This window comes from Alosa alosa, chromosome 14 (genome assembly GCF_017589495.1).
Source record: "Alosa alosa isolate M-15738 ecotype Scorff River chromosome 14, AALO_Geno_1.1, whole genome shotgun sequence".
In the NCBI taxonomy this organism is placed as follows: domain Eukaryota; kingdom Metazoa; phylum Chordata; class Actinopteri; order Clupeiformes; family Clupeidae; genus Alosa; species Alosa alosa.
In genome coordinates this window covers 6,362,365-6,386,629 of record NC_063202.1, presented here as the reverse complement: position 1 = coordinate 6,386,629, position 24,265 = coordinate 6,362,365, and the positions used below count along the sequence as shown (strand labels likewise).

Here is a 24,265-nt window from a genome sequence, read left to right as displayed (position 1 = left end):
CAGTGATAATAGTGAGTGATGGCCCATGCAGCTCCCGCTCTCATATGCTCCGTATTGATCAGTGCGTAACGCAAGGAGTGAGAGCGCATCATGCGCGCAAGAAACAGCTCCTGTCACTCTCCGCGTCGAGTCGGCTACAAAAAAACTACATTCGTGTTCTTACACATTAGTAAGACAAATATCCGTTGAATTCTGCATGTATTAATGTAAATGCTTCTACGTCTCACTCTAGAACACAAGTTTGTCTGATTACCAGGGTTAATCTTTTTGGGTGGTAACTTGATCATCATTCAGCGTATTTTTTTTCCTTTCAGTTCTACCGCTGAGAATATTTCCAAACAGTTGTTTCCACTGCCAATTAATTAAGGACGACAATAGTGAGTAGGAGTGTATGTTTGACTGCTTTTATTCAACCCCTGCCCCCATCCCTTGTATTCAGCTCTCCACTTATTTCAGTTCAGACCAAAAAAATATCGCTGCTTTCTGCCATTCAGTCTAGTGATTGTTAACACCGTATAGCCCGGTCATGAGGAGTGAATCTCATTTAAGATGTCTCTCGCTCGGCTGGGCTGCAAATCACCCTGTTTACAATCTCACACCAACACTCACATCAATTAACTGACCATTGATTTTCCTGCTTGTGACATTACAATATTGCAGACACCTCTTTGAGACCATACCCGGTTTTTATAGCCATTATCATTCTCGACATATATGTTTCATGTTTAAAACTGTTAATTCACTTAGACTATCTATTGTGAATTGCCATCAAGAGATTTTATAGAATAATTATTGAAAGCCTAGCTTACTTTATATATTCTGCTTTCACACCCAAAATCCAGTCAATTCCGTTAGAGGTCTGAAGGTGTAGACTACAAATTTGAAACTCTGATGTCTGATTGTGAACATCTTACGCTTAAGCTAATCCCTTCTCCAGGTAGGTCATTTTTTTATTTTCATGGAGAAAATTCAGTGGGAATTGATAATGTGCCAGCATATCGGCGTTTCACAAATAAAAGTACACGTTTTGTTCCTATCCTCTCATTTTTCTTTCATTAATAAGTAAATAACAGTCGTCCTAGGTATAGATAGCTGACACAGGAGAGAACTAGATCCATCTCGCCTGCAGCACCTCTTTAAATATTCAGTGAAAAATAATGGCATCCAAGACATCACCTATAGTAACATTATTATCTTCATTTCTCAAAATCACCCCGACTGATAGCTTCGTTTGTCTTTTCCACATAATAAATCTTCCGACGTTCGGGCTGCAACAGCAGCTCCTCTGGGAGGTAGCCCCTACCCTTTTAAAACACTTCTAAACTAAAGCATCATCAATCGTGTATTTAACCGAATATGTAATTATTATTATTATTATTATTATTATTATTATTATTATTATTATTATTATTATTACCATTATGTGTTATATTCGGGTGTAAACATTACTTTGAATAAATGTTTCACTTTCAGCAGTTTATTTTTATACGTATTTAGGGTAATGATGGATGTGTTACCTTTTAAGTAGCATTCAAACTTCATCTGTTACATTTAAGATTATTTTATACTTCAGGTATTCTTCCAAACAAATGGCATTATCTTTTGTAGGGACATAAGGCCTTGGTGCAGTCTGACCCTTTATTCATTTACATCTCTAAAGTCGGTGGAAAAGCTAATGCGTGACGCTTTGCACGATAACCTATTAAAATGTATGAATTAACCCATCACAATCTAAAGGCATTATTTTAATATGTCATATACCAATGTGCATAAAAAGCTAAAAGTGAATACTTCAAATTGAATTCTCCAAGGAATATACATACATACATTGTTAATGAAATTTCGCTTAATTGTACATACGCTACTAAAACACTGATATGTTGTAGATATGTTGTTGTAAACGACATAAAGTATGAGTAAAATACGACAGCATAGGTTACATGTTGTCTTCAATAAGTGAATATTACGCGCAAAGACTGTCTGTACTCAAATGTTAGAACAGAAGTACTTGGCCACTTGCTCGCACTGACGACAGCGCGAGAGAAAGAGAGAGAGAGAGAGAGAGAGAGAGAGAGAGGAGAGGGAGGGAGGAAGGGAGAGAGAGAGCGCTAGCACCTCCGCCGGTCTGTGATAGAATAGACCAGTGACCAATAGCATCATAGATGGGCCGGGCCCAAGATTTCTCACAGTCTCGCATGGGCCCTTAAAGTTTGTTTGTTCGCGGAATGCGGTGCGTGATGAAAACGTGCGAGTTACCTAGTTCAGCAATAATCAAATGAATCAGATTTGGGATATTCGATACATACCGTGGACTTTCTGCACGCTGACAGTGCCGCTCGGCACAAATCTAATTCACTCGACTATTTTTTTCTGGTATAGCCTTGAGAAAAGGACGACAAGGTAGACGCGTTTTCTCATTATACAAGATCTGAATATCAACGACTGTATCCTCATGCCAATCCGACAGAAGGATATGCTGCGGCGAGACGCGTGAAGTTGCCGAGAAGTGGCAGTTTCGGGAGAGGAAATGGATGTTTCATTCTGATTACCTGGTCAAACGTGTTTTATTGAACTCTTTCGGTTGTGATTGCCGTTTTGATCCGTAGACTAGATTCTCTCCACATGGACTCAAAAACTGGCATTCCAGTAGTAAAGATAAGCTTTACGTTGCTACCAGCTGGTTGCTAAGAAGGGTTAAACTGTATCTAAAGGGAGTTGGAAAATCCAGCCTTTCTTCCACACGGATCAACTCATTGGGTGGGAGCTGAGAGAGAGACAAGAGTCCCCAGCAAATCAGGAGCTAATTGATTAAAGAGACTTCATTTGAATAGGGGGCTGGCGAGGTGCCAATCGCCTTTCAAAGAGCCCCTGTATGATTAATCGCAAAGCATTATTGATAATCATAACAGGACACATGCGCGGTGGATGGGCTCGATTTTCGTAATTTTGAGAAGATTTTTTGGTGTTTTTTATTCTTTCCTGGCTGATGTTTGAGCCAGCATGTCGCGAAGGAAACAAGCGAAGCCGCAGCATTTCCAGTCGGACCCGCATCTGGCCTTATCCGAGCACAATGGTAAGTTCGTGCAGATCGACGAAACCCTTTGAGCTACTCTTATGCATGCGAAGCCTAGGTTTCGGCACACGTTGTCCAGTTTTCTTGTATTTTGCGGGGTTTACTGACACCAAATACCAATCGTATTCCACTAACAACTTTTCTATGCAGTCTCTCATAGGCTACAATGTATCGTTAAGCTACACTAACGCTGCTGAGCTCCGGCATCGTTACGCATTTCAGGCAGTTTATAGCATATTTACCCAGATATCAGCATTTATAGCTCATTTGCCACGAGAACACGACTAAAGCAGGCTCAGTGTTTCATGTCTTTATGTCTAAATAAAACATTTCGACACGGAAACATTAGGCTACTTCTGGTTAGTCAAATGCAGTCGTAATTTTCATTGAATAAAGAGTCGTTAACAAGTTCTTGTTTTCACCTAAAAATAACTAGATTTCAAGTCAGTTGTGGATTTCATTCAGGAATAGCCTGGCAAATTGTCTGCGACTGATCGGCCGGTCAAAGTTGCCTGCAGTGTAGTGGAGTTAAGCAGGCTCTCGTAGCCTATGTGTTTTTGCCTTTGTCCCCACCGTTAAGTTCATTCCATTGCCCCCAATAACAATGAACTCTTTGATCGAGTAAACTGCCTGCTTTTAATGTAGGTATGCACAGTATTTTATTCTAGTCATGCCCATTCAGAACTTTTCCTCCATAACTTTTCAGCGGTGTGAGGCTTTATCTGTCGGGGATAATCCGTGGACAACTCTCGAAGACTTAGAAATCATACCATTACTCGATATGTAAACTTATTGTAAAAAGTGGAGGATTATATGGAGGAAGGAAATGGGACTATTTTGTTCTGAAATTACTTTTAAAACGGATTGGTTAAGTTGCAAATGCGAGGGAAATCAAACTGGGACTCGAGAAACTCATCGCTTGCCAGAGAGTGACACACAGTGTCTCTAGCTATAATCTTATGCAAAATATTTTCACTGTGTTCGAAATCATCCGATTGTTTATGTAGAACGTGTGAAATGTCTAGAATTTATTTCGTAATAGTGTATTTCGTGCCTTCTCTGTTTGGAAGTTCGCATCGCAAAAAGTATAACCAGCAAAATATTTGAAATCAACATATGTCATGTTGCCTCTGATACACTCGCACACACACACACCCGGAGAAAGGGAAAATAGGGAGGCACGATTATGTCTCTCTCTCTATATATATAGGTTTATTATTTTGTATTTAGCTTCAACTGATTTAACCAGTAATATATGTTTAAAATTGCACGCCTTTTCTCTAGTTTTGAAATTGTAAAGATGTAATATGTATTAGTGTAAATTGTACTTTTCATAAGTCAAGACCACAACGTACATAACTATAATCAAACTGTCTCAAAAGAACACAGAATAAGACCTATATCTTAGAACAAGCAACAAACTCTCGTCTCTAGTTCGTCAAGTTATCAAACATGTAGGCTACCACTGAAAAACCCTCAGATGATCATTTCAACTTGATGTGAATACGTCAGCGTTGCCCTCTAACTTTAAGTGTTGCCGGAGTCACAGGGTTGTTTATAGTTAAAGGTCATTATTTGCAGCTACATAACGTTTTGTCTTTCAAAGTAGACAGTGTTGCGCATAAAAAAGTTTTTTTTTTTTTTTCTTATACACTCATCTACCTAATCAATATAGACCACACTCGCTCGTTATCAACTTTATCTGGGGAGTTAAAGTATGGACACACTAACGTGTCTAAATATACTTTTTTGAATTGCAATAATATTAAACATTTCTGCAGTGTGTGCAGTTATTTACTTGGTTATAATAAACAAAACATCAAGCTTTGGGACACGATAATCCTTGAAAGTGTAGGTTTTTGACAACCTTAAGCTACTGATAACGAACCATTTTGTATTTTAATTATTTTATTTTATTTTACTGTGCAATCATCCTCCCGTCTTAAAATGGTACTATAAATATGTTTCATTTTGTAACTGCAGCATAATAACACCGGTATATTTAAGGCATTTAATTAGACTATTTATTTTTTAATTTCATCATAACATGTCATTACAATACTGGTACTGACGACCTTCATTTAATTTCACGGCAAGTTATAGATTGACATATTCCACGTTGGTGTGTTACATTTGTCAAGTTAAACATGCTTGTTTAAAACACAATGTTACACGAACGTGTATGTGCCTCTGATACATTGTAGCCTACATCATTTTTTAAAAATCTGGCGGGTTTGTTTGTTTTTGGTGACTTTTTTACGCAGAAGCGTTAACGCATGCACAAAACGTGTCAAAAGAATAAACTTTAATAGTGGCTCTATAGCAGTTTGTACCAAGCTGTCTCCCCTTGACCTCTCCAAATGTATACCTCAAATTTAATAGAGACATGAAGGACAGTATTCGTCATCGCTGACAGCAAACTGAAGGCCATAGTGTCAAAGCAATGGCCAGAGTGTCTTCTGTCAAATAGGCTTTGCAAATCCCACACCAGTATTTTTTGCTCCCTGTACAAACACGTAATGTCTGAATTCAACTGAAATAGAATTAAACTTTTTTTTTTTTTTTTTAATTAGGCCCATGTGAACCAACACACTGGATATTTGTATGCAGAAAATCCCCTGGAGTATTCATGTAGTGCTAAATTAAATTGAAGAGGTGTGCATTTGTCATAGGTTTCCAGGCCTGTGGGGAGAAGGGGTTGGGATTGGGGGTGGGAGGGGAGGGGGGGTCAGTGAGTAGGAAGTGAGGCTGTCCCCTAGCCCCCTCACCAAGAGGGTGGGATGTTGAGCTGTTTTAACCTTTGCCAGCCTCCCTCTGTGAGAAGGTGATGGGAGTTCAGGGCCCGGTGCGCTCTCCTGTACCTTGTCATTGACCCCTCCGTTCAGAGCCACAGGCAGCCCGACTGGAACCCCTCGCTTTATTTGCAGGAGGGAGGGATTGGGGGGTGGGGGGTTATCAATGTGGCCGCCATCCCCTTTCACCTCTAGAGTAGCTCCCCCAGAGAGAGATTGGCAGGGCAGTCCCTCTCACACTGTCGTACCCCGCAAACAACAAGGATTCAGTTACTTGTCATTTTGCCAATGTTTATATAGTGGATGTCTAGATGTAGCCTGAAGGACTTTGCTTCTTTCCGTGTTTCTCTCCCCTTTTTTTTCCATCCTCCTCTCCCACCCCTCTGTTAAGTGTTAAACATGCCAGTGGGGCAGGCATGCAGAGCCCCTGTCCAGCCCTGGGAGGCTGCTGTAAGCGGAAGTGCAGCTAGTGTGCTCCGAGCGAGGCTCTCCTCGGCCTTTAGTCTGCTAGGAGAGTGTGAGGGCTGAGGAACTCGACCTCCCTCTCTGAAGTGACTGGTCTCTCGGAGCATTGCAAGCCAGCGGCCCTGCCAAGCCAAACTACCGTAGGCACTGCAAACTCTGCTCTCTCGCTGTCTTTCTCTCTCTCTCTCTCTCTGTCTTTCTCTCTCTCTCTCTCTCTCTCTCTCTCTCTCTCTCTTTTTCTTTCTCTCTCTTTCCCCTCCTCTCAGCACTCACTCGTTTCTTTCCCTCTCACCTGTTCACTACTGCGTATCCCTCTCTCTTTTGAGACAGAGATGTTGTTCTTCCTCTGTGTGTGTGTCCTTGTTTTCTCGTGGGCCTGTAATCTGGCGTCTGTGGCATGTTGATTATGCGATGATCCAACTACAGGGCACTGTTCCCATTAAAAGTTGGGCTTTATTTCTGTTCAAGACTCAGCGTTAATCCACACATCTGCTCCAGAAATGGGAACATTTGCAAGTGATTTTTTTTTTTTTAAAGACAATACCAGAAGTTGACTTTTAAAAGACTATGTATGTAACATTACATTTAGGCAACATGTACGATAGTACTTTTTGAACACAGTTTATGTTTTGTGTGCAATTTATCAAAAGTCACCAATGAGCAAAGGGCCACTAACATTTTCTTTCTAGACAGTTATAAGGAAATGTAAATTAAATTTCAAACTAATTTAGATTTAGAACTGAATAAACTTTTTGCTCAAGTGTAAGACGATGAGATTAAATTAATTGCTTTGATTTTAGTTTTTGAGCCATATTATTTCATATCACATACATTTTTAGAATCATTATATGTTCACAAGCCAATTCGATCAGAAAGACACAAATCAGAGATCAAATATATATGCTTACACAAATAATTCAGTCTTAGCCTAAGTTGAGATTCTCTGTTTTCTGCTTTGTTTTCTTTTGAGGTGTAGATGTTTTGTTAGGATTTTGTTTTTACCAACTTCTGCCATAATATTATATTGTGATACAATGCATGCAAGTCATTGTTTACCAGTAAAGAATATTTGCATTTTTAAGAGTATGTAGTGACTGCAAGAATCATTACTTAAATAATATTTTTGCTTACTTTCTCTCTTTTGACATTTGTTATTTCCACCATTTCATTTTGAGAAGTAATCTAGCCATATGACTTTGCTACCAAATATTTTTGGTGTACTTTGATGTTTTCACATACACATGACACACGATTGTGTTGTCAATTTCTAACGTATTTGACTTTATAAACCAGTTATTCATTATCAGACATGTTGTGCTTTAGTCACATTTTACAATTGTTCAATTTACATCACTTCGGTGTAATCCATTGCTGTGGCTTTGTGAAACGTATTATGTCTAAAGAAACAACAAAGCTTTGATTACGCTAAACCGGAAAAACGGGAACATTTGTCCAGTCTCTAAATGTGTGAAGAATATCTTCCTCATATATACATTATCTTTAAAGCTTTGTTTAAGGAAGGACACCACTGTTTTCATTTCATCTCGCTCATCTTACTGAGATAAATTTGTTAGTGGAAGAGGGGGCAGAAAGTCTTTTCACATTAGCAATTTGCAAGCGGGGACTCTAGGGGTGAGTTATTATTAAAAAGTTTTCATCAGAGGTTGAAGCTTCCTGTTTGCATGGCATGGATGGTGTGAGGCCTGGCTTTACTGTCATGGCAACTTCTGCGTTATCTGATGTTGTAGCACGGAGAAACATTGAGGGAGATAATCCCTGAATTAAACAGGATCTGGCTTTGAGTCGGGGCCCTACGATGAGCTGGCTTGTGTGCTGCCACTGCTGCTGCAGTCGGTGCTCCCATGCTGGGCGAACAATGGGAAGCCATCCTGTCTCGCAGTGGGGCCAGGCCGCTCTACTGCGGGGTTTCATTTGCAAATGAATCCTCGCGCTGATGAAAACGTAGAGGGCGCAGCCCGCAATGAAAGGGATTCATAGAGAATTGCAATTTGTAAATCAACTTGTATGTTAAACAGCAAGATTTTTGCGCAACAATGAGGAGGGGTGTTTGGTAGAGGTGGGGTGGGGTTTTTTGAAGGGGGTTTGAGGGGGTGTTCTAGGATAAGTCTTGTCCAAGGGGAGGGGGGAAGCAGTCTTTGACTTGTCCCTTTTCAAGCAACTCCTGCATTTCTGAAATGAGAGTGAGCAGAACAAAAAGCTGTTTCTCTTTTGTGTTTCAAATGTGTTTTTGTTTTCTTTTTTTGCGTCTGTTTTATGGCGGTCAGCTCATTGGCACTTAAACTGCTGTCTGATAGTTTCTGGCCTCTGGCTCAAAGTCCCGTATGACTATCTGTAAGGTGAGAGCAGCTTCTTTTGAGAGCAACAACTTATTAAATACTGCATCATGACTTCATTGCTAGCCTTCATCACTGCTTTGGCTTGTGTTAAGCACATGTTGCTGAATTAGTTGAAGTAGTTTTTGAAAATGTTGTTTTTATGGAATAACTTAGTTCTGATTTATTACAATACAGTCACTTGTACGTGAGTGTAAAACATACACTTTGTCTCTAAATGATCTTCCTTTAAATGTCTTCCTTTAAAGATTTTTGCATTTTTGCATTTTACATTATTTATTTACTACTTAAAAATGTTCAGTCAAGTTCAGGGAACACAGAGGCCAAATTATACTATTTGGAAAAAAGCTTTGACGTGGTGACAAGCCATGCAGTTTAGCATATAGAGAAAATGCTTTGACGGTATGATGGTGTAGTTTTGTTGTGGCTCTGCCTGCCTGGGTGGTGTGATTGTCCGAGAGGCTGCAGAGAGCGATCTGGATGCCAAAGGCTCTGTTGTTCTTGTCAGCCTCTGATTGCAGCTTGCCTGGATACAAATGAGTTTAGTGACAGGGATAACCTGTCCAAGGTGCCTGACTTGCTTGAAAATGAGCAAAGTTGACAGCAAATTGAAAGTCTAATAAGTCCTTCAAATGGTTGATTTGCGCCCAATGGACAAGTAGACATTGAAGAGTATGAAATATTGGAAATCAATGCTTCTCTATGAAATTTCATTAGGGTCCAATGTCCGTAGTTCATAGTATTTTATGTTTTGATGGATTATCTGAAGATGATGATTGCCTTAGACAGATTGATGAAACCCAGAATCGTCTTCAAAGATCACTTTTAAGCAAAAGTTGAGGAGTATTATTGATTTCCTTTTTTCCCTTTTTGTCTTTCCCCCATCCTGTTACTCATAGCGGTGTGCCGAAACGCTTTTCTTTTGTTCGTTATGGATTTGCTGTTGCTTTTTTGATCGTTGTTTTTGTGAACGTATCAAGAGGGGATAAGTGTTAAACTGATTAACTCAAGATTAACAACAAAAGAATTTGAATAGATAAAGCTGCTTCTTCAGCTGCAAAACATTTCTAATCCTCTGTCCTCCCCTCCTGTGCCCCCCCTCTCTCTTTTCTTTCTCCAGGCGACGCAGAGGCCTCCTTGGAAGACACCCCCTGCAAGGAAACGGATGCCCACGTCTGTGGCAGATGTTGTGCCGAATTCTTTGAACTATCTGATCTTGAACAACACCAGAAGAATTGCACTAAGAATCAATTAGTTCTGATTGTGAATGAGAATCCAGTCTCCCCTTCCGGGACCTTCTCGCCAGGCTCCCCCCCACCTAATCCTGACGAGCAGATGAATGACACAGTTAATAACGCAGATCAAGTGGAGGCCTGTGACCTTTTGGAGCAGAACACGCTCAACAAAGAGGAGTCCATGGAAGTGGACGTGTCGGGAATCACCGCTGGAGATGACGACAGAGGAAGTCATGTCGAGGGAGGAAGCCCCATCAACAACATCATCATTAACAACAACAGCAGCAGCAGCAGCAGTGGTGGTGGTGGCAACAACATCAACAATAACAGCAGCAGTAGCAGCAGCCATGCTGGCTCAGTGGTGGGGAACCCGGCCCTGTCCACCTCTCTACCTCAGCTGGCCAATCTGACCGAGCTGGGCAACATCTCCATGATCAACAGCAACGTCATCATCGAGAACCTGCAGAGCACCAAAGTGGCCGTGGCCCAGTTCTCCCAGGAGAGCCGCTCGTCCTCCTCCTCCTCGTCGACCTCCTCGGTGGGTCAGCGGGTGGCTGTGCCGGCCCTCATGGAGCAGCTCCTGGCCCTGCAGCAGCAGCAGATCCACCAGCTGCAGCTCATCGAGCAGATCCGCCACCAGATCCTGCTGCTGGCCTCCCAGTCGCCAGAGATGCAGGCGCCCCCCACCTCGTCCTCCAACACACTGGGGTCCTCCAGCACCAGCCCGCTGACCACACTCAGCTCGCACCTCTCCCAGCAGCTGGCCGCTGCAGCGGGCCTGGCCCAAAGCCTGGCCAGCCAGTCGGCCTCCATCAGCAGCCTGAAGCAGATGGCTGGCGCCGCGCAGCTACCTCCGAGCACCTCTGGAGCGGGCGGCGAGGGGTCCCAGGGCATGGGAGCGTCGGTGGGCAGCAGTGCCCAGCCTGGCGAGAAGCGCCCCGCGGCCACCAGTCTCCACGCTCAGCTCAATCCCTCCCTGGCGAAGTCGAGCGCGCCCGCTTTCGGGATCGGTAGCTTGCTCAACGCGTCTACCAACCCACTTCTACCTCAACCGCCAGCGGGCAACCCCATTTTCTCCAGCGCCCTGCCCAGTGTGGGCACCACGGTGGAGGACCTGAACTCGCTGGCGGCGCTGGCAAGGAAGGGCAAGCAGCCCAACGTCTCGTCCTTCGAGCACAAGAGCAGCTCGGAGGAGGCCTTCTTCAAACACAAGTGCAGGTTCTGCGCCAAGGTGTTCGGGAGCGACAGTGCCTTGCAGATCCACCTGCGCTCACACACCGGCGAACGGCCATACAAGTGCAACATCTGCGGCAACCGCTTCTCCACGCGCGGCAACTTGAAGGTCCATTTCCAACGCCACAAAGAGAAGTACCCTCACATTCAGATGAACCCGTATCCAGTCCCTGAGCATCTGGACAATATTCCAACTAGCACTGGCATTCCCTATGGCATGTCCATGCCGCCTGAGAAACCGGTCACCAGTTGGCTGGACAGCAAGCCTGTTCTGTCCACGCTCACCTCCTCAGTGGGCATGCTGCTCCCACCAACCATTCCCAGCCTGCCCCCATTCATCAAGAAAGAGGAGAACCACTCTGTCGCCATCACGAGCCCCTCCAGTTCAGCCAAGAGTGATATGGGTGCCATGGAGCCCTCCACTAAAAGCAACGACGGCGTGTCGGAAGAAGGCGAGAGCGCCGCTCTGCCTACCTCAAACGGGAAGAGCGAAGAGAGCAGCCAGTCGTCCAACTTGATCAGGCTGGCCGTCAGCTCGGCCGGAGACAACTCCACCGAGTACACCATGTCCAACAGCCCTCCCATGGCCACCAACCCGCTCATGCCGCTCATGTCGGAGCAGTTCAAGGCCAAGTTCCCGTTCGGCGGGCTGCTGGACCCGCTACAGGGGTCCGAGACCTCCAAGCTGCAGCAGCTGGTGGAGAACATCGACCGCAAGGTGACGGACCCCAACGAGTGCGTCATCTGCCACCGCGTGCTGAGCTGCCAGAGCGCGCTCAAGATGCACTACCGCACACACACGGGGGAGCGGCCGTTCAAATGCAAGATCTGCGGCCGGGCGTTCACCACCAAGGGCAACCTGAAGACCCACTACAGTGTGCACCGGGCCATGCCCCCGCTGCGGGTGCAGCACTCGTGCCCCATTTGCCAGAAGAAGTTCACCAACGCTGTGGTGCTGCAGCAGCACATCCGCATGCACATGGGCGGACAGATCCCCAACACCCCGATGCCCGACAACTACTCCGAGACCATGGGCTCCGACGCCGGCTCGTTTGACGACAGGAACTTCGACGACCTGGAGAACATGTCCGACGACTACATGGACGGGATGGAGGAGGGCCTGGACAGCAACAGCATCCCGGACACCCCCAGGTCGGCCGACGCATCGCAGGACAGCCTGTACAACTCGCCCAACCCGCATGACCAATCAGGGGGTAACGAGGGCCAGGAGAGGGCCAGCCAGCGCGGCTCAACGGAGGACCTGCACATGGGCAAAACGAAAATGACCGAGAATGGCTTGATGGAAGGCGATCACCTCACCAACGATTCCTCATCCCTGGGAGGCGACATCGAGAGCCAGAGCGTGGGAAGTCCGGCCGTGTCCGAATCTACCTCTTCCATGCAAGCGGCATCGCCCTCCAGCGCCATACCGCAGCAGCATCAGCAGCAGCAGCATCAGCAGAGGAGATCCCCGAGCCTGGAGGAGCGGCATCAGAGAGCCATGTCTCTGGAGCACATCAGCGCGAGCCTCATGCAATCACACAGCGCCGCCGCCGGCCTCGGTGCCCTCGACCTGACCTCCATGAACTCGTCGAAGGACGCCCTGGGCTTGCTCTTCCCCTTCCGCGACCGCGGTGCCTCCAAGAACACAGCGTGCGACATCTGCGGCAAGACGTTCGCCTGCCAGAGTGCCTTGGACATCCACTACCGAAGCCATACCAAAGAGAGACCGTTCATTTGCACAGCCTGCAACCGGGGCTTCTCCACCAAGGGAAACCTGAAGCAGCACATGCTGACCCACCAGATGCGCGACCTGCCCTCGCAGCTGTTTGAGCCCTCCAACACTAGCCTGTCGTCCAACTCCAGCCCCTCGCTCCTCTCCATCAGCTCATTGTCCTCCATGATCAAGACGGAGGTCAACGGCTTCCTGCCGGGCCTTCACCACCACCAGGACCTGCCCCTGCCCCTGCCCTCCAAAGACCTGCCCTCGGGCCTGGTCACCTCCTCCGCCTCCACATCCCCAGTCCTGCCGTCTGCCCCACCACGCCGGACGCCCAAGCAGCACTACTGTAACACCTGCGGGAAGATGTTCTCGTCGTCGAGCGCGCTCCAGATCCACGAGAGAACCCACACCGGAGAGAAGCCTTTCGCCTGCACCATCTGCGGCCGTGCGTTCACCACCAAAGGAAATCTTAAGGTGAATTTTTGTCTGGTGTTGAACCCCCGAAAGTTGTGTAAAAACTGTATAATCACATCAACATTTTCTTTGCTATTGAGAATTTTCGTAATAGGCACGAAGTGGTGCATAATTAATGCTAATTATCTTGTTAGTCTTAGAGGTACATAAGCGGAAAAATTGAGTCATCCCTGTTAATAGAAAAAAAGTGGGAGGAAACCTTAGTCCATGATATTCAGACCGCAGCTCGGAATGGTTTTACAGTTACCTAAGGCTATTACTCACAACTATGTCAAAGGATGCATTTTTTTTTTCATGTTAATCTGGAAAAAAACATGATGTTCCCTTCATTCTAATGAACCACCTCCATGCATGGGGATCAACAGGAATTAGAATGTGTTCAGCTGGCATAGGTGACCCCACCGCTCAGCTGTGAAGAATGAGAGAAACCTGACACATTAAAGGCTTAAATTTCAGGAAGGAATATAAATCTGTAGCTAGCCTCACATCCCCTGAATAAATCAGTAATTGTAGAGGTCTGGTTGTTCATGTGAAAAATAAAAAGTTGTGGCACAGGCAAACACTGTGAAAGAAGGGGCTAGGAGATAGTTTTGTTGCGTTAGGATCATACTTTGCAATGTAATATGGCCATGAAAAGAAAACGAAGATCTTTTTTGGCATTTGTATGATAGATTGCCTTAGTAAAGTACACACACTTGAAATATATTGGTGAGCTACTGGAAATGTATAACCATATGGTTATCCTGTTGCTGCCAAGAGATGAACATAACTATGTCACATGCCAGAGATTTGCATGGTAACAGAAGTACATCTTATAGAAACTAATCCAATAATGAGTACCTCAATTATTCGCATCACTCATGTTTTTTTTTTTTTTTTTTTTCTATGCAGAAAGGAACAGTTTGTTCCTCTGCTACGGGCACATCAGCAGCAAATGTCAGATACTATAATGCACACATGCAGGACAGTAGTCAGTTGTAGTCCTAACCAGGTCACCGCCTGTCCTTACAAGACTCTACTGATGGAGTTCAAAAAAATCCAAACAAATAGATGAAAATAGGTCTGATATACTGCACATTTTTGGCTTCTTATACTTTTTTTAAAGTTTCCAGAAAATGTGCCAGTTTAATACTAAATACATTCATTACTTTCTGACTTTTTTCCATTGCATCATCTAGTATGTTGTGGTACAGTGTTGTAGCCAAATTTGTAAACTTTACTAATTCCACACCCTTTTTTCTCTCTCCTCCCTCCCTCCATCCCTCCATCCCTCCCTCTCTCTGCAGGTCCACATGGGCACACACATGTGGAACAGCGCCCCTGCCAGGCGTGGCCGCCGACTGTCTGTGGACGGCCCCATGGCTTTCCTCGGGCCCAACCCGGTCAAGTTCCCCGAGATCTTCCAGAAGGACTTAACGCCCCGGGCTGGCAACGGGGACCCGGCCAGCTTCTGGAACCAGTACGCCACCGCCTTCTCCAACGGCCTGGCCATGAAGACCAACGAGATCTCAGTCATCCAGAACGGAGGCTTGCCGCCCTCCCTGTCGGGGAGCGTGGGTAACGGCGGCAGCTCGCCCGTGGGAGGCCTGACGGGCAGCCTGGAGAAGCTGCACAACGTCGAGCCTGGCGCCGCCCTGGCTGGCCTCGAGAAGATGGCCAACACGGAGAACGGGACCCACTTCCGATTCACACGATTCATGGAGGACAACAAAGAGATTGTCACCAACTAGAGAATGAGACTTGTCATGATCCGCATAAGTATTCACACGCACACACGCAAGATGCATAAACACTTGTGTACACACACACACACACACACACACACACACACACACACAAACACAGGATATTTACATACATGCACAGAAGGAGAACAAAGGAAGGAGTTCAAACCATCGATCTGGCTTGCCATTGAAAACTTTATGAACATGAGTGTGAAGAGAACTTGTTTTTTTGTACAATGTACAACCTGTTATAGTTTTAAAGGAGCTTATTTATTAGTGAGTATAACCTTGCTCGGAACCAAGTGGAAGCATTAACAGTTACTTAGGTTTTTTTCTCTCTTCTTCGCCGAATGGACCTGTATGAGTGCTTACAATGTGCTTTTGGAACTTAGTATATCTGGGTAGAATACTTTACCTTGGCATTAAATTATTTTCTATCTGTAGTATATATAACAATAATGTTGATGTTCATGTAATGCATTAGATCTTGAATAAGCAAAACAGAAGTGGTTGTAAATAACTGATCTGTGCTAGATGGTCAATCAGTTGTGTATTAACTTTTCCTCCATGAAAAAAAAAAAACTTCAGGCAAGGGATTAACAAGTATAGTCCTACAACCAACTGTTCTTGCTCTTTTATTTAAGAGGAAAAATAACTGCATTTCAGTCCTTCCTTTTAGAGTTAATACATTTTGTTCTTAAATGTTCACTGTATAGTGCTTTTTATTCTATGTTCAGTTTTTTGTTTTGTTTCTTTAAACCTTTTGGCTTACTGGCTGTAAACTTAAAATACAGGACAGTTGTTAGTGAAGAGAAGAATTCCAAGAAAGGTCTCCATCCTGGTCTGAACTGCAGACGCCTTGTGGGTGTGTTTCTTTTTGTGTTAACGTGCTGGATTCCATGTTGCTGCTATATACTTAAGCATCCCCATTGACATCAAATGCAAAATGTGTTGATGTGCTCTGTAAATAATATCAGATGTGGAACAACAAATTCCATCACACAACAAATGTACATATTGCTCACAAGACAACGTCCATCTTGGCCAGGGGACAAATAATAGTGTTTTTATAAATATAAATATATATTAGGTTTGAAAACCATTGGACTGTTACATGCACTTTCTTGGAAAGTTGGAAAGATCTTTATGGGTCCAGTTTCTCTACACTTTAATACTTACTAACATCTAAGATACTGTAATTCTTTACTCTAATAATCAAATACATCAGTTTTCCAAAAGAACGCAAGTGTGTGGTCGTGGTATTTCTTCCTTTTCATATTTATTTATTTATGATTTTATGCTACTTGTATGGTTACAAGTCCACTTTGTCTGATCATTATAGGCTGTCTTTTTTTTTTTTCTCTCTTTATTGCTTGAAAATTACATGGTGGCTTGTTTGGATGCATAGTTTTATATGTGTATTTCAGTGTGACAAACTTGTTAAGTAGCCTAAGCATTAGGCAACCATCCTTTTTCAGATAAAAGTGTGTTGAAAACAGGCTCTACTTCTTGCCCTCGCTTTGCTTTGAGCAGCATCTTTTAACATTGGCGTGTCAACAATCTGAATCCGGATGTAGATGCAATTAGTGCAAACAGCAGCTGGACGCTAGCTTGGTCATTAAAAAACATAAAGCTGCCGAAGATTTCTTAGTTCATCATTCCCTCCGCTGTCAGGGGTCTGAATCTTTAATTAAAGAATCGATCGGTTTGGAATCCTCTGTCTTTTAGCGTTTATTTAGATGGATTTATCTGAGCCGCCAGTCTTGTGAGGGTAACTTGTTTTTTTCCTTCACAGCACTTGATGGATTGTATTTTCTGAGCCGAATAAAATGCAAGATTTCACAGGTATTTTGGAATGGAACATAATTCACCGACCTTAGCTGTTAACTAAAAGTAGCCTACTGACTTTCGAAAATTATACCTACTCCCTTACCTTTATAGGCTACTACATTACTTGGTGAAGGTGATTTGATTAAATGGGCTATTTTAAAAAACTTTAACTCAGGAGTTTTGCCCCCTGTGTAATTTCGACAAGCCAACTGATAGGCCTGATCTGGATGATCACTGAAACTGACCGAATGCAAGGAAACCACACAAAAAAGGTCCTCAACAATTTCGTTTAACTTTCCCAGTAAGACAATTCTAATCAAACATGTCGCTTTAAAAGTCGGCAATACATTTCTCTGGCAGAATAAGGGGTATTTGGTTTCTTTTCTTTTATTTGAAGTGATATTTTTTCCCTTTTTGCCTTTCACCAGCTGCATTTAATTTAACACATCGTTGCACTTCCTGCAATGCAGGATCTGTTAATTTGAGCCCAGCATCCTCTCTCCCTTGCCCCCTTCTCTTTGGATTTTATAGCTGGCTAAATTCCCCAATATTTACAAGATCTCGATGCTAAATGATCCTTGCAAAGAGCCCAAGACGACGGTGGATCCCCGCCCCTTGCGCCTGTTTTTCTTTTGACGGTCACATCTGGTCCCCCGATAGACCTTTGTTGGTACAGCGCATCAGCTTCCGGATTCTTTTATTACAGAACCGAATACCTGACTGACCACTGTTTATTGACTTTAAAGAAACACGAAAGTGTTCTAATCTTTGCTAGGGTATCAGTTGAACTGTCTGGTTCAATTACGTCAGTCGTTTGAATTTTAAAGGGAATTGCAAAAAATCCTGCGAATTCGTGGTCAACATGTCTTGATTGATTTTTTCAGATGCGACTATTTTAATCAATTATGTAAAAGTCTGACGAAATATCGTAGCCAATCATTATCCGTCGCCACTCCATGAACCCACAATGAAAGTCACTCAGTAACATATATCTGCTTTAATAATGATTTCATAATTATATAAATAGTCTAGGCTCTTATTTCTAATTAAAAAAAAATCCAGAAGTTATAGAAAGTTTTATGGAAAGTAACAGTGTTTTCTCTGTCTTAACACCATTCCTGACATTCGTGAGTTTAGTTTTCTACTGCAGTTTTATAGTATTTTACAGTGGGCTATTGTCTTCTTTCTGGATTGATGGTCAGAAAAAGCTCATATTGTTGATGTTAACATGGCCTGCTGCACACAAGTGAAATACATAAAAATGTGTTCCCTCTCATTATATTCATGACCATATTGGATTAAATTAGAAATGCTTCTTAAATGTTTCACTGCAGCCCAAATGTTTTGCAAACAATATTTCTCCCAAATTATACTGGTAATGGAAAATATAGGTTCAACTATAATGTTACGTAAATTATGAAACAAAGAGAACAAATATTTGCTTTTTAGTGTGTCATTAGGTCCGGTTATATGTTAAGCTATCCTTCAGCTGTAGCATAAGGCTGTATAATTGCTCTGTGATTTCAGTAAATCTTTTCCTTCAGTGGGAAGGTTTGTATAATGATGTAATCCAGCAATGGAAAAATAATTTGCAAAGATATGCCCTTTTAATTCTGGAATATTCCCTTTTAATTTGTATTTCCCCTCAACTCAGTCATTTAAAAGAGATCAAATCAGAATGCATGAGTTCAGATTCTACAAAGTACCAATGATTACAAACTGCATAATTATATGAAAATAACAGACTTCTTGTATATTTTCTGGTGAATTTTAGGGAGAGCGTTGCTTTGGAGAAAATACAAAGCACAAAGCACATGTTGGTCTGTCATGTACTCATTAAAAGAAAAAGAATCAGAGGAGCTTTCGTGGAGGTCCGTCGCCTCGCCTCACAACCTTGTGGTACAGATGACAGGGACGATCCACCACCATCTCTCCACAGGGTCGGCTCTGCACCCTGCAGCTCACGTTTGACTGAGTATTGATTAAGCTGTGCGGTATTACAGAAACACTCGAATCTCAGGTGGCAAGAGTGTAAAATTGATCTCTTCCACTGTGCCTTCGCCATGAGTGGCTTTTTATTCCCCCCACCCCACCCCCCCCACGCACACACACACGCACACACCACCACCATCATCATCATCACCCCCAACCCCCCAAGCCACAAGCGCCATGGGAGGAGAAGGCAATAGGACAGGTTGAAACGTGATCACGAGCAGTTGAGAAAGGGTTTCATGTCTCTACCCCTTATATCACCTCTCTCTCCCCCTCTCTGTCTCTCTCTCATGAGCTTGTGGGTTCTCTTGTGAAGTTCTGATGGACATGAATTATGTCAAGGACTGGACCACCCTGAAAGAAGTCCTAGTTTTTCTTTCTCTCTCTCTCTTCAAAAAACCCCCACAGCTGTCAACTTTGTCCCATCACAAACAGTGTTTTCCTTAAGAGGGAGCATGTCCGTCATAAGGCTGCCAGTCTAGTCTCCATCAGCTGTATTGATTTTTTGCTGGTTGTTATGATAGGATGCTTCAGTGTTGTGGTTTAATGGACTGGAGAGCTGTTGTGTGGTACTGTAGGATTGGATAGCAATGCTTTTGCTTTGTCAAGCAATGGTTTGACATTAGTTTTACTGTTGATCTGTTTGCTACCAAATTGTTACACGTCTGTAGTTCCACATTGTTCCACATCTGTATCTCCATGACATGAAGTTGATTTGTATGCACTGTATAAGATTAGATTAGATTAAACTTTATTGTCATCGTGCAGAGTACAAGCACAAAGCGATAAAGTATAAGCATAAGTATAAGCGATAAGTATAAGCTATAAGCCGGTTCTCATTTGTGACCAAAAAGTGGACCACAGTAGTGGGCCTATCCTCTAAAAAAGGTCACCGTATAATGACACAGTCAGAGGCTAGCTTCGGCTGATCCAGCTGTCTCTTGGCTGCCCCACAGGCCAGGCGGTCGAGGATGTCCCACTGCTTTTACAGGCCCACCCCTGGTCTCCAGACCCCCCTAACTCCCCTTGTCCTGTCACCCCCCTCCACACACACACACACACACACACACACTCCTCACCCACCCACATCACACACACACTCCTCACCCACCCACATCCCCAGCCTCTGTTCCCCAGCCTGGCCCTCAGGAGTCAATACCGCCTGTGGCCTGGGGGGCTGGTGAGGACTCCCCGCTGAGTCTTTGGCCTGGGCGACGCCACATCAAAGGCCTGCTGGGAACAATGGGGGGTGGGGGTGGGGGTGGACGTGTGCTCGGCTGGCTTGGGACAGCAGGCCACACCTGCGTAGCCTGTCCGTCAGTCACTCCCAAGTGACAGGCCTGTCGTATGTCCCCTTAAGTGGCCCTCGGAGAGGTCTCAGGGCGGGGAGCGTGAAGTGGGAAATTAAGGGCAAAGGAAGTCCTTCTGCTGTTTCTTTGTTTTTGTTTTTTTGCTGTTGTTGTTCTTTTCAAATATCTTTCTTTTCAAATGTCCGTTTTACATCTCTCGCCCAGCCCCAATGTATTTTTTCTCATGTTTCTCTTTCTCTCTCTTCCTGACTCGCCTGATGGAATCCCTTTTCTCACTCCTTCTCCCTGGTTCTGTCTCTGTCTCTCTCTGGGTTTGTCTCTCCCTGGCTCTGTCTCTCTCTGGCTCTGTCTCTCTCTGGGTTTGTCTCTTTGGCTCCCTCCCTCAGCCTTCTCTTTTCCTCTCCTTCTCTGGTTCTCATGACATAGTTTCCTGTGGAAAGAGGAGTCAGTCTCCACGACGTGTACACAGCTGGGTGGAAGAAGAGCTCCAGATTGCGAGGGCAAACAGAGCAGGATTCTTCTTTGCCTCTGTGTCTATGTGTGTGTGTGTGTGCGCATAGTTATCACACAAGAGTAATCAAAGCCACGGTGGAAACATTCATCCACCCAAAACTAATTCAGTTAAAACGGCATCGGTCTCCAGCTCCCTCTGTTTCTGTCACTTTGACATTCGAGTTAGCCATTTGACTGGCATAGTTTTAAGATAGTATTTACATGGCTTATTTAAGTGGCACTGCCATCTGGAGTCTGTCCAAACGTAGGGGTCATTTATCTCGCCGTTCACCCCCCTCCTCCCACACACACACCCCCTCCTTCCCTTCCCTTTTGTGTGGTGAGAAACAGAGGGACTGTAAGATATTGCATTTCGAGGATCTATTGTGCCTGTTGGAGTCCCCAGACTTAATGTGGGGTCTAGGTGGGCAGTGGACTGGCAGACAGGGGGCAGAGGGGGGCAGGGGGGTATTTGGGCCATACTTTAATAAAGCATTCATGCTTGCAGAAACACCACAGTGATCCAATTCCCCAACGCTGAGCGGTATCGCTTGGGCTTGCCAGTGGACGTACAGTAAGTTCTTGTCTTACCTACAGTTCTTCTGTCGTCTAAGCGCCTCTCCCTCCTCCTCCTCCTCCTCTTCGCCTTCCCTGTTTATCATCACCAGCAAAATTGCAGGGCCCTTTTTAGTAGGGTTTTATTGCAAGAGAGACATTTAGTGACATTGTGATGCTAATGCCTTGGATTTTCAGCGGTTTGAGTTTACCCCATTCAAAGGTAGGCTGGCTTATAAGACAGCTTGTATGAAAACACAAAAACATTTTTTTTTTCCCAAAAGGAAGGTTTGGTATTCTCTTTGACAGAACTCTATGTCCAGTCCCGTGTGTGTAATTTAATGTGTATCTCCATTTAAAGGAGAATCACACACACACACATACACACACACACACACACACACACACACACACACACACACACACACACACACACACACACACACTTGCTCTATGGTACAGTAGAATGGAGGCCAGATCGGCTTTCTTTTCTTTAAGAGACCCGCTTCAAGATTAAGTACGCTGATTGTGCCCCTTTCAGCATCAGAATTACGGCTTGTAACCTTAGCCATCAGTGTCTGCCTCGAGTCTTAGACGCACAGAGTCTCACGGACATTCTCCGTTAATGTCATCTCCATGATTAGATTTCCCTCATCACAATATGTCCTTAAGAAAAAAAGACACAAAAACGTTGATAAAATGTCCTTTCCAACCTTCCTGTCCCTTACTTTGTCCTGATCAGCTGTGCTGTTTCATTATATAACTGATGGTGAGTGATGTACCATAAGTGAATTAAAAGTAAGACACCAGGCAATGTGAGACTTTTTAAGAGTATTTTCCTCCATGCATGCATGCTTGTCTCCTAGTTAGTTTTTTTTTGTTTTCTCCTCCACCTCCCGGCACCGCCGCTGTTCTGTGGCCTGTGTGGAAGTGTAGGTTACTCTGTGGGAGTGATTCTGCTAAGACGCTCTGAGTTTTATTGAACTTGTCATTTTTGGCCCCCGAGACGAGAGGGCACCTGTGAGAGGACATAATCCCTCAACTGCCACCCGTCGCTGACAGCTGACGCGCTCCTCATCCCCCTCAAGCTGTCCACGCTGCGTCCAAACACTCCCCGTATATTTTAGCTGCTTTTCTTTAAGGAAGAGACCAGAAATAGCATTACACCTGTACAGCCAAGGCATAAGTAGGCCACACAAGGGCTACACAAACCCTCACTCATAGACATATAAGATAGAAGGTATCAGTGACAGTAGTATAAGTTAGCCGATATAAGCTATCAGTGACGGTCTGTATCAAACCTTTAAAAAGTATCCATCCCTAAAAAAGCGAATCTGTAGCTGTGCACCTGTTCCATTCACTGGCTAAATGCACATGGCTTTTCCAGCTTTATCATTAACCCTGCTGTAATGAGGAGTGTAGGTGCGCAGTAAAACAGTCCGCATGAATATGCATGGGCATATTGTGAATGGCTGCCTGGCCTCCTTTTTTTCACCCCAAGGATCGTGGGAAAATGATGGAGGTTCTGATAAAGGGAGCGGGTGGTGGTGGCGGTGGGGGTTCAGTGCACCGCGGCCGTCACAGGCTACGGGAGGCTTTCCACATGAGGAGCACGGAAACCTGTCGACCTTGATCCCACATGCAACCTTGTCCGGTCAGTGTTGTCCTGTTGGAGGTGGGCCAGTGTTTGATATGCCTGCGCCGCTGCAGCGGATTGGATTATCAAGTATGAGATCCACAGCAGGTTCCTCGTTTTAGTTTCACAGTGGTGGTTAGGTTGGACTACTTCCTTATTAAAAAGGGCACACGCTAATTGATATGCAGTTATGTGTGAATGCTAAACACTTTTCTGCTCTGTAGGCTACACACCTGAGATTAATGAAAAAAACTCCCAGACGTCTGGGTTAACTTTTAATGACGTTATAGAGAAGAGTCTAAATATAACCACTGAGCTGTATCTTTATAAAAGGGAATGTCCATCTGACTGACATGTTTTATTCAGTCACTGTGACTGGTGTGGACAATATCAGTGTAGGGCCTTTGATGGGAAAATAGAGCTTTGGTTATTTCCACACCAAGTAAAAACAGGAAACTAGCCTAAACCATCTTGCCAGCCCACTTCAATACAAAGCATTTTGAGCGCACTGCAGAACCTTACCTTCCCCATTAAGGAATCAATCCATAAAAAACCCAGATTAAATTGACTGACCCTCATATACTTAATTATTGCAGCTATTTGACCAAATAACATTTCTCAGGGCAGTGTGTGGGCCACCGACTATCAATACCCCTAATCGCTGTTAGTTATTGCTGTACCTTGTAATGGCTCCGAATGGCCATTCTCTAGTGGTCAGTGCTTTGGCCTGGACGAGGATGAGTGGTGGTGGGGGGTATGGGATGCTAAACGGTTGCACAAACAATTTGATTATGCTGTTTAATTTCCGTCATATAGATCTCTCGCTCCGTCCTTTGCTGGTGCATTCATTTCCTCACAAGCTACCGCAGCATAGTGCTGACCCACTGACCACAAGGCACTCGGAGTGGGTGGACGACCCTTCCATCTCTCCCTCTTTCTCTCTCTCTCTCTCTCTTTCCCTCTCTCTCTCTCTGTGCTCAGCGTCTTCTGATCGATACTGACTCTTCAGCGTTTATGAACCACGACTACTTGACATTTACTGCTCAGGGTGGTGCCGGGGGAAAACGGGTGGTGGGGGTAAAATCATACACAGTTTTTTCCCGCTTTGATCCATTTTCTCTTTGCTCAACCAAGCGTGGTGCTTGTCCAACAGGTTGCATTGTTCACAGAGAAGTGTAAGCACTTTGCCCTAGCACTGTTTCATTGCTTATTTGCTAGATTTCTTTCTTTATTTGTTGATGCTGGTTATGAGTGTAATAGCATAATATTACTTAATAATAAAAACCATATGACCTATGACCTACATAATCATATGACACGTAATAAAAACAATAGTGTCTCTCATGTAGAGACTCTTAAAAGGAAGAGCTGGATGCA

At 44.3% G+C, this 24,265-nt stretch overlaps 1 protein-coding gene across 1 annotated transcript; it reads left to right on the top strand.

Moving 5' to 3' along the window:
* The first annotated feature begins 2,205 nt into the window (after positions 1 to 2,205).
* Positions 2,206 to 16,572, top strand: sall1a (spalt-like transcription factor 1a). Its single transcript, XM_048263306.1, has 3 exons — positions 2,206 to 3,073; positions 9,805 to 13,349; positions 14,636 to 16,572. Exons 1-3 carry the CDS (start codon positions 3,001 to 3,003, stop codon positions 15,077 to 15,079), a joined length of 4,062 nt encoding a protein of 1,353 aa, XP_048119263.1. The 5' UTR covers positions 2,206 to 3,000; the 3' UTR covers positions 15,080 to 16,572.
* Positions 16,573 to 24,265: the final 7,693 nt, after the last annotated feature.

What these genes read in the sequence shown, in the direction of transcription:
- sall1a (XM_048263306.1), top strand. Translation starts at nt 3,001, where the DNA reads ATGTCGCGAAGGAAACAAGCGAAGCCGCAGCATTTCCAGTCGGACCCG. An exon ending in GGCCTTATCCGAGCACAATG is followed by an intron (nt 3,074 to 9,804) that starts GTAAGTTCGTGC and finishes TTCTTTCTCCAG; the next exon opens with GCGACGCAGAGGCCTCCTTG. An exon ending in CCACCAAAGGAAATCTTAAG is followed by an intron (nt 13,350 to 14,635) that starts GTGAATTTTTGT and finishes CTCTCTCTGCAG; the next exon opens with GTCCACATGGGCACACACAT.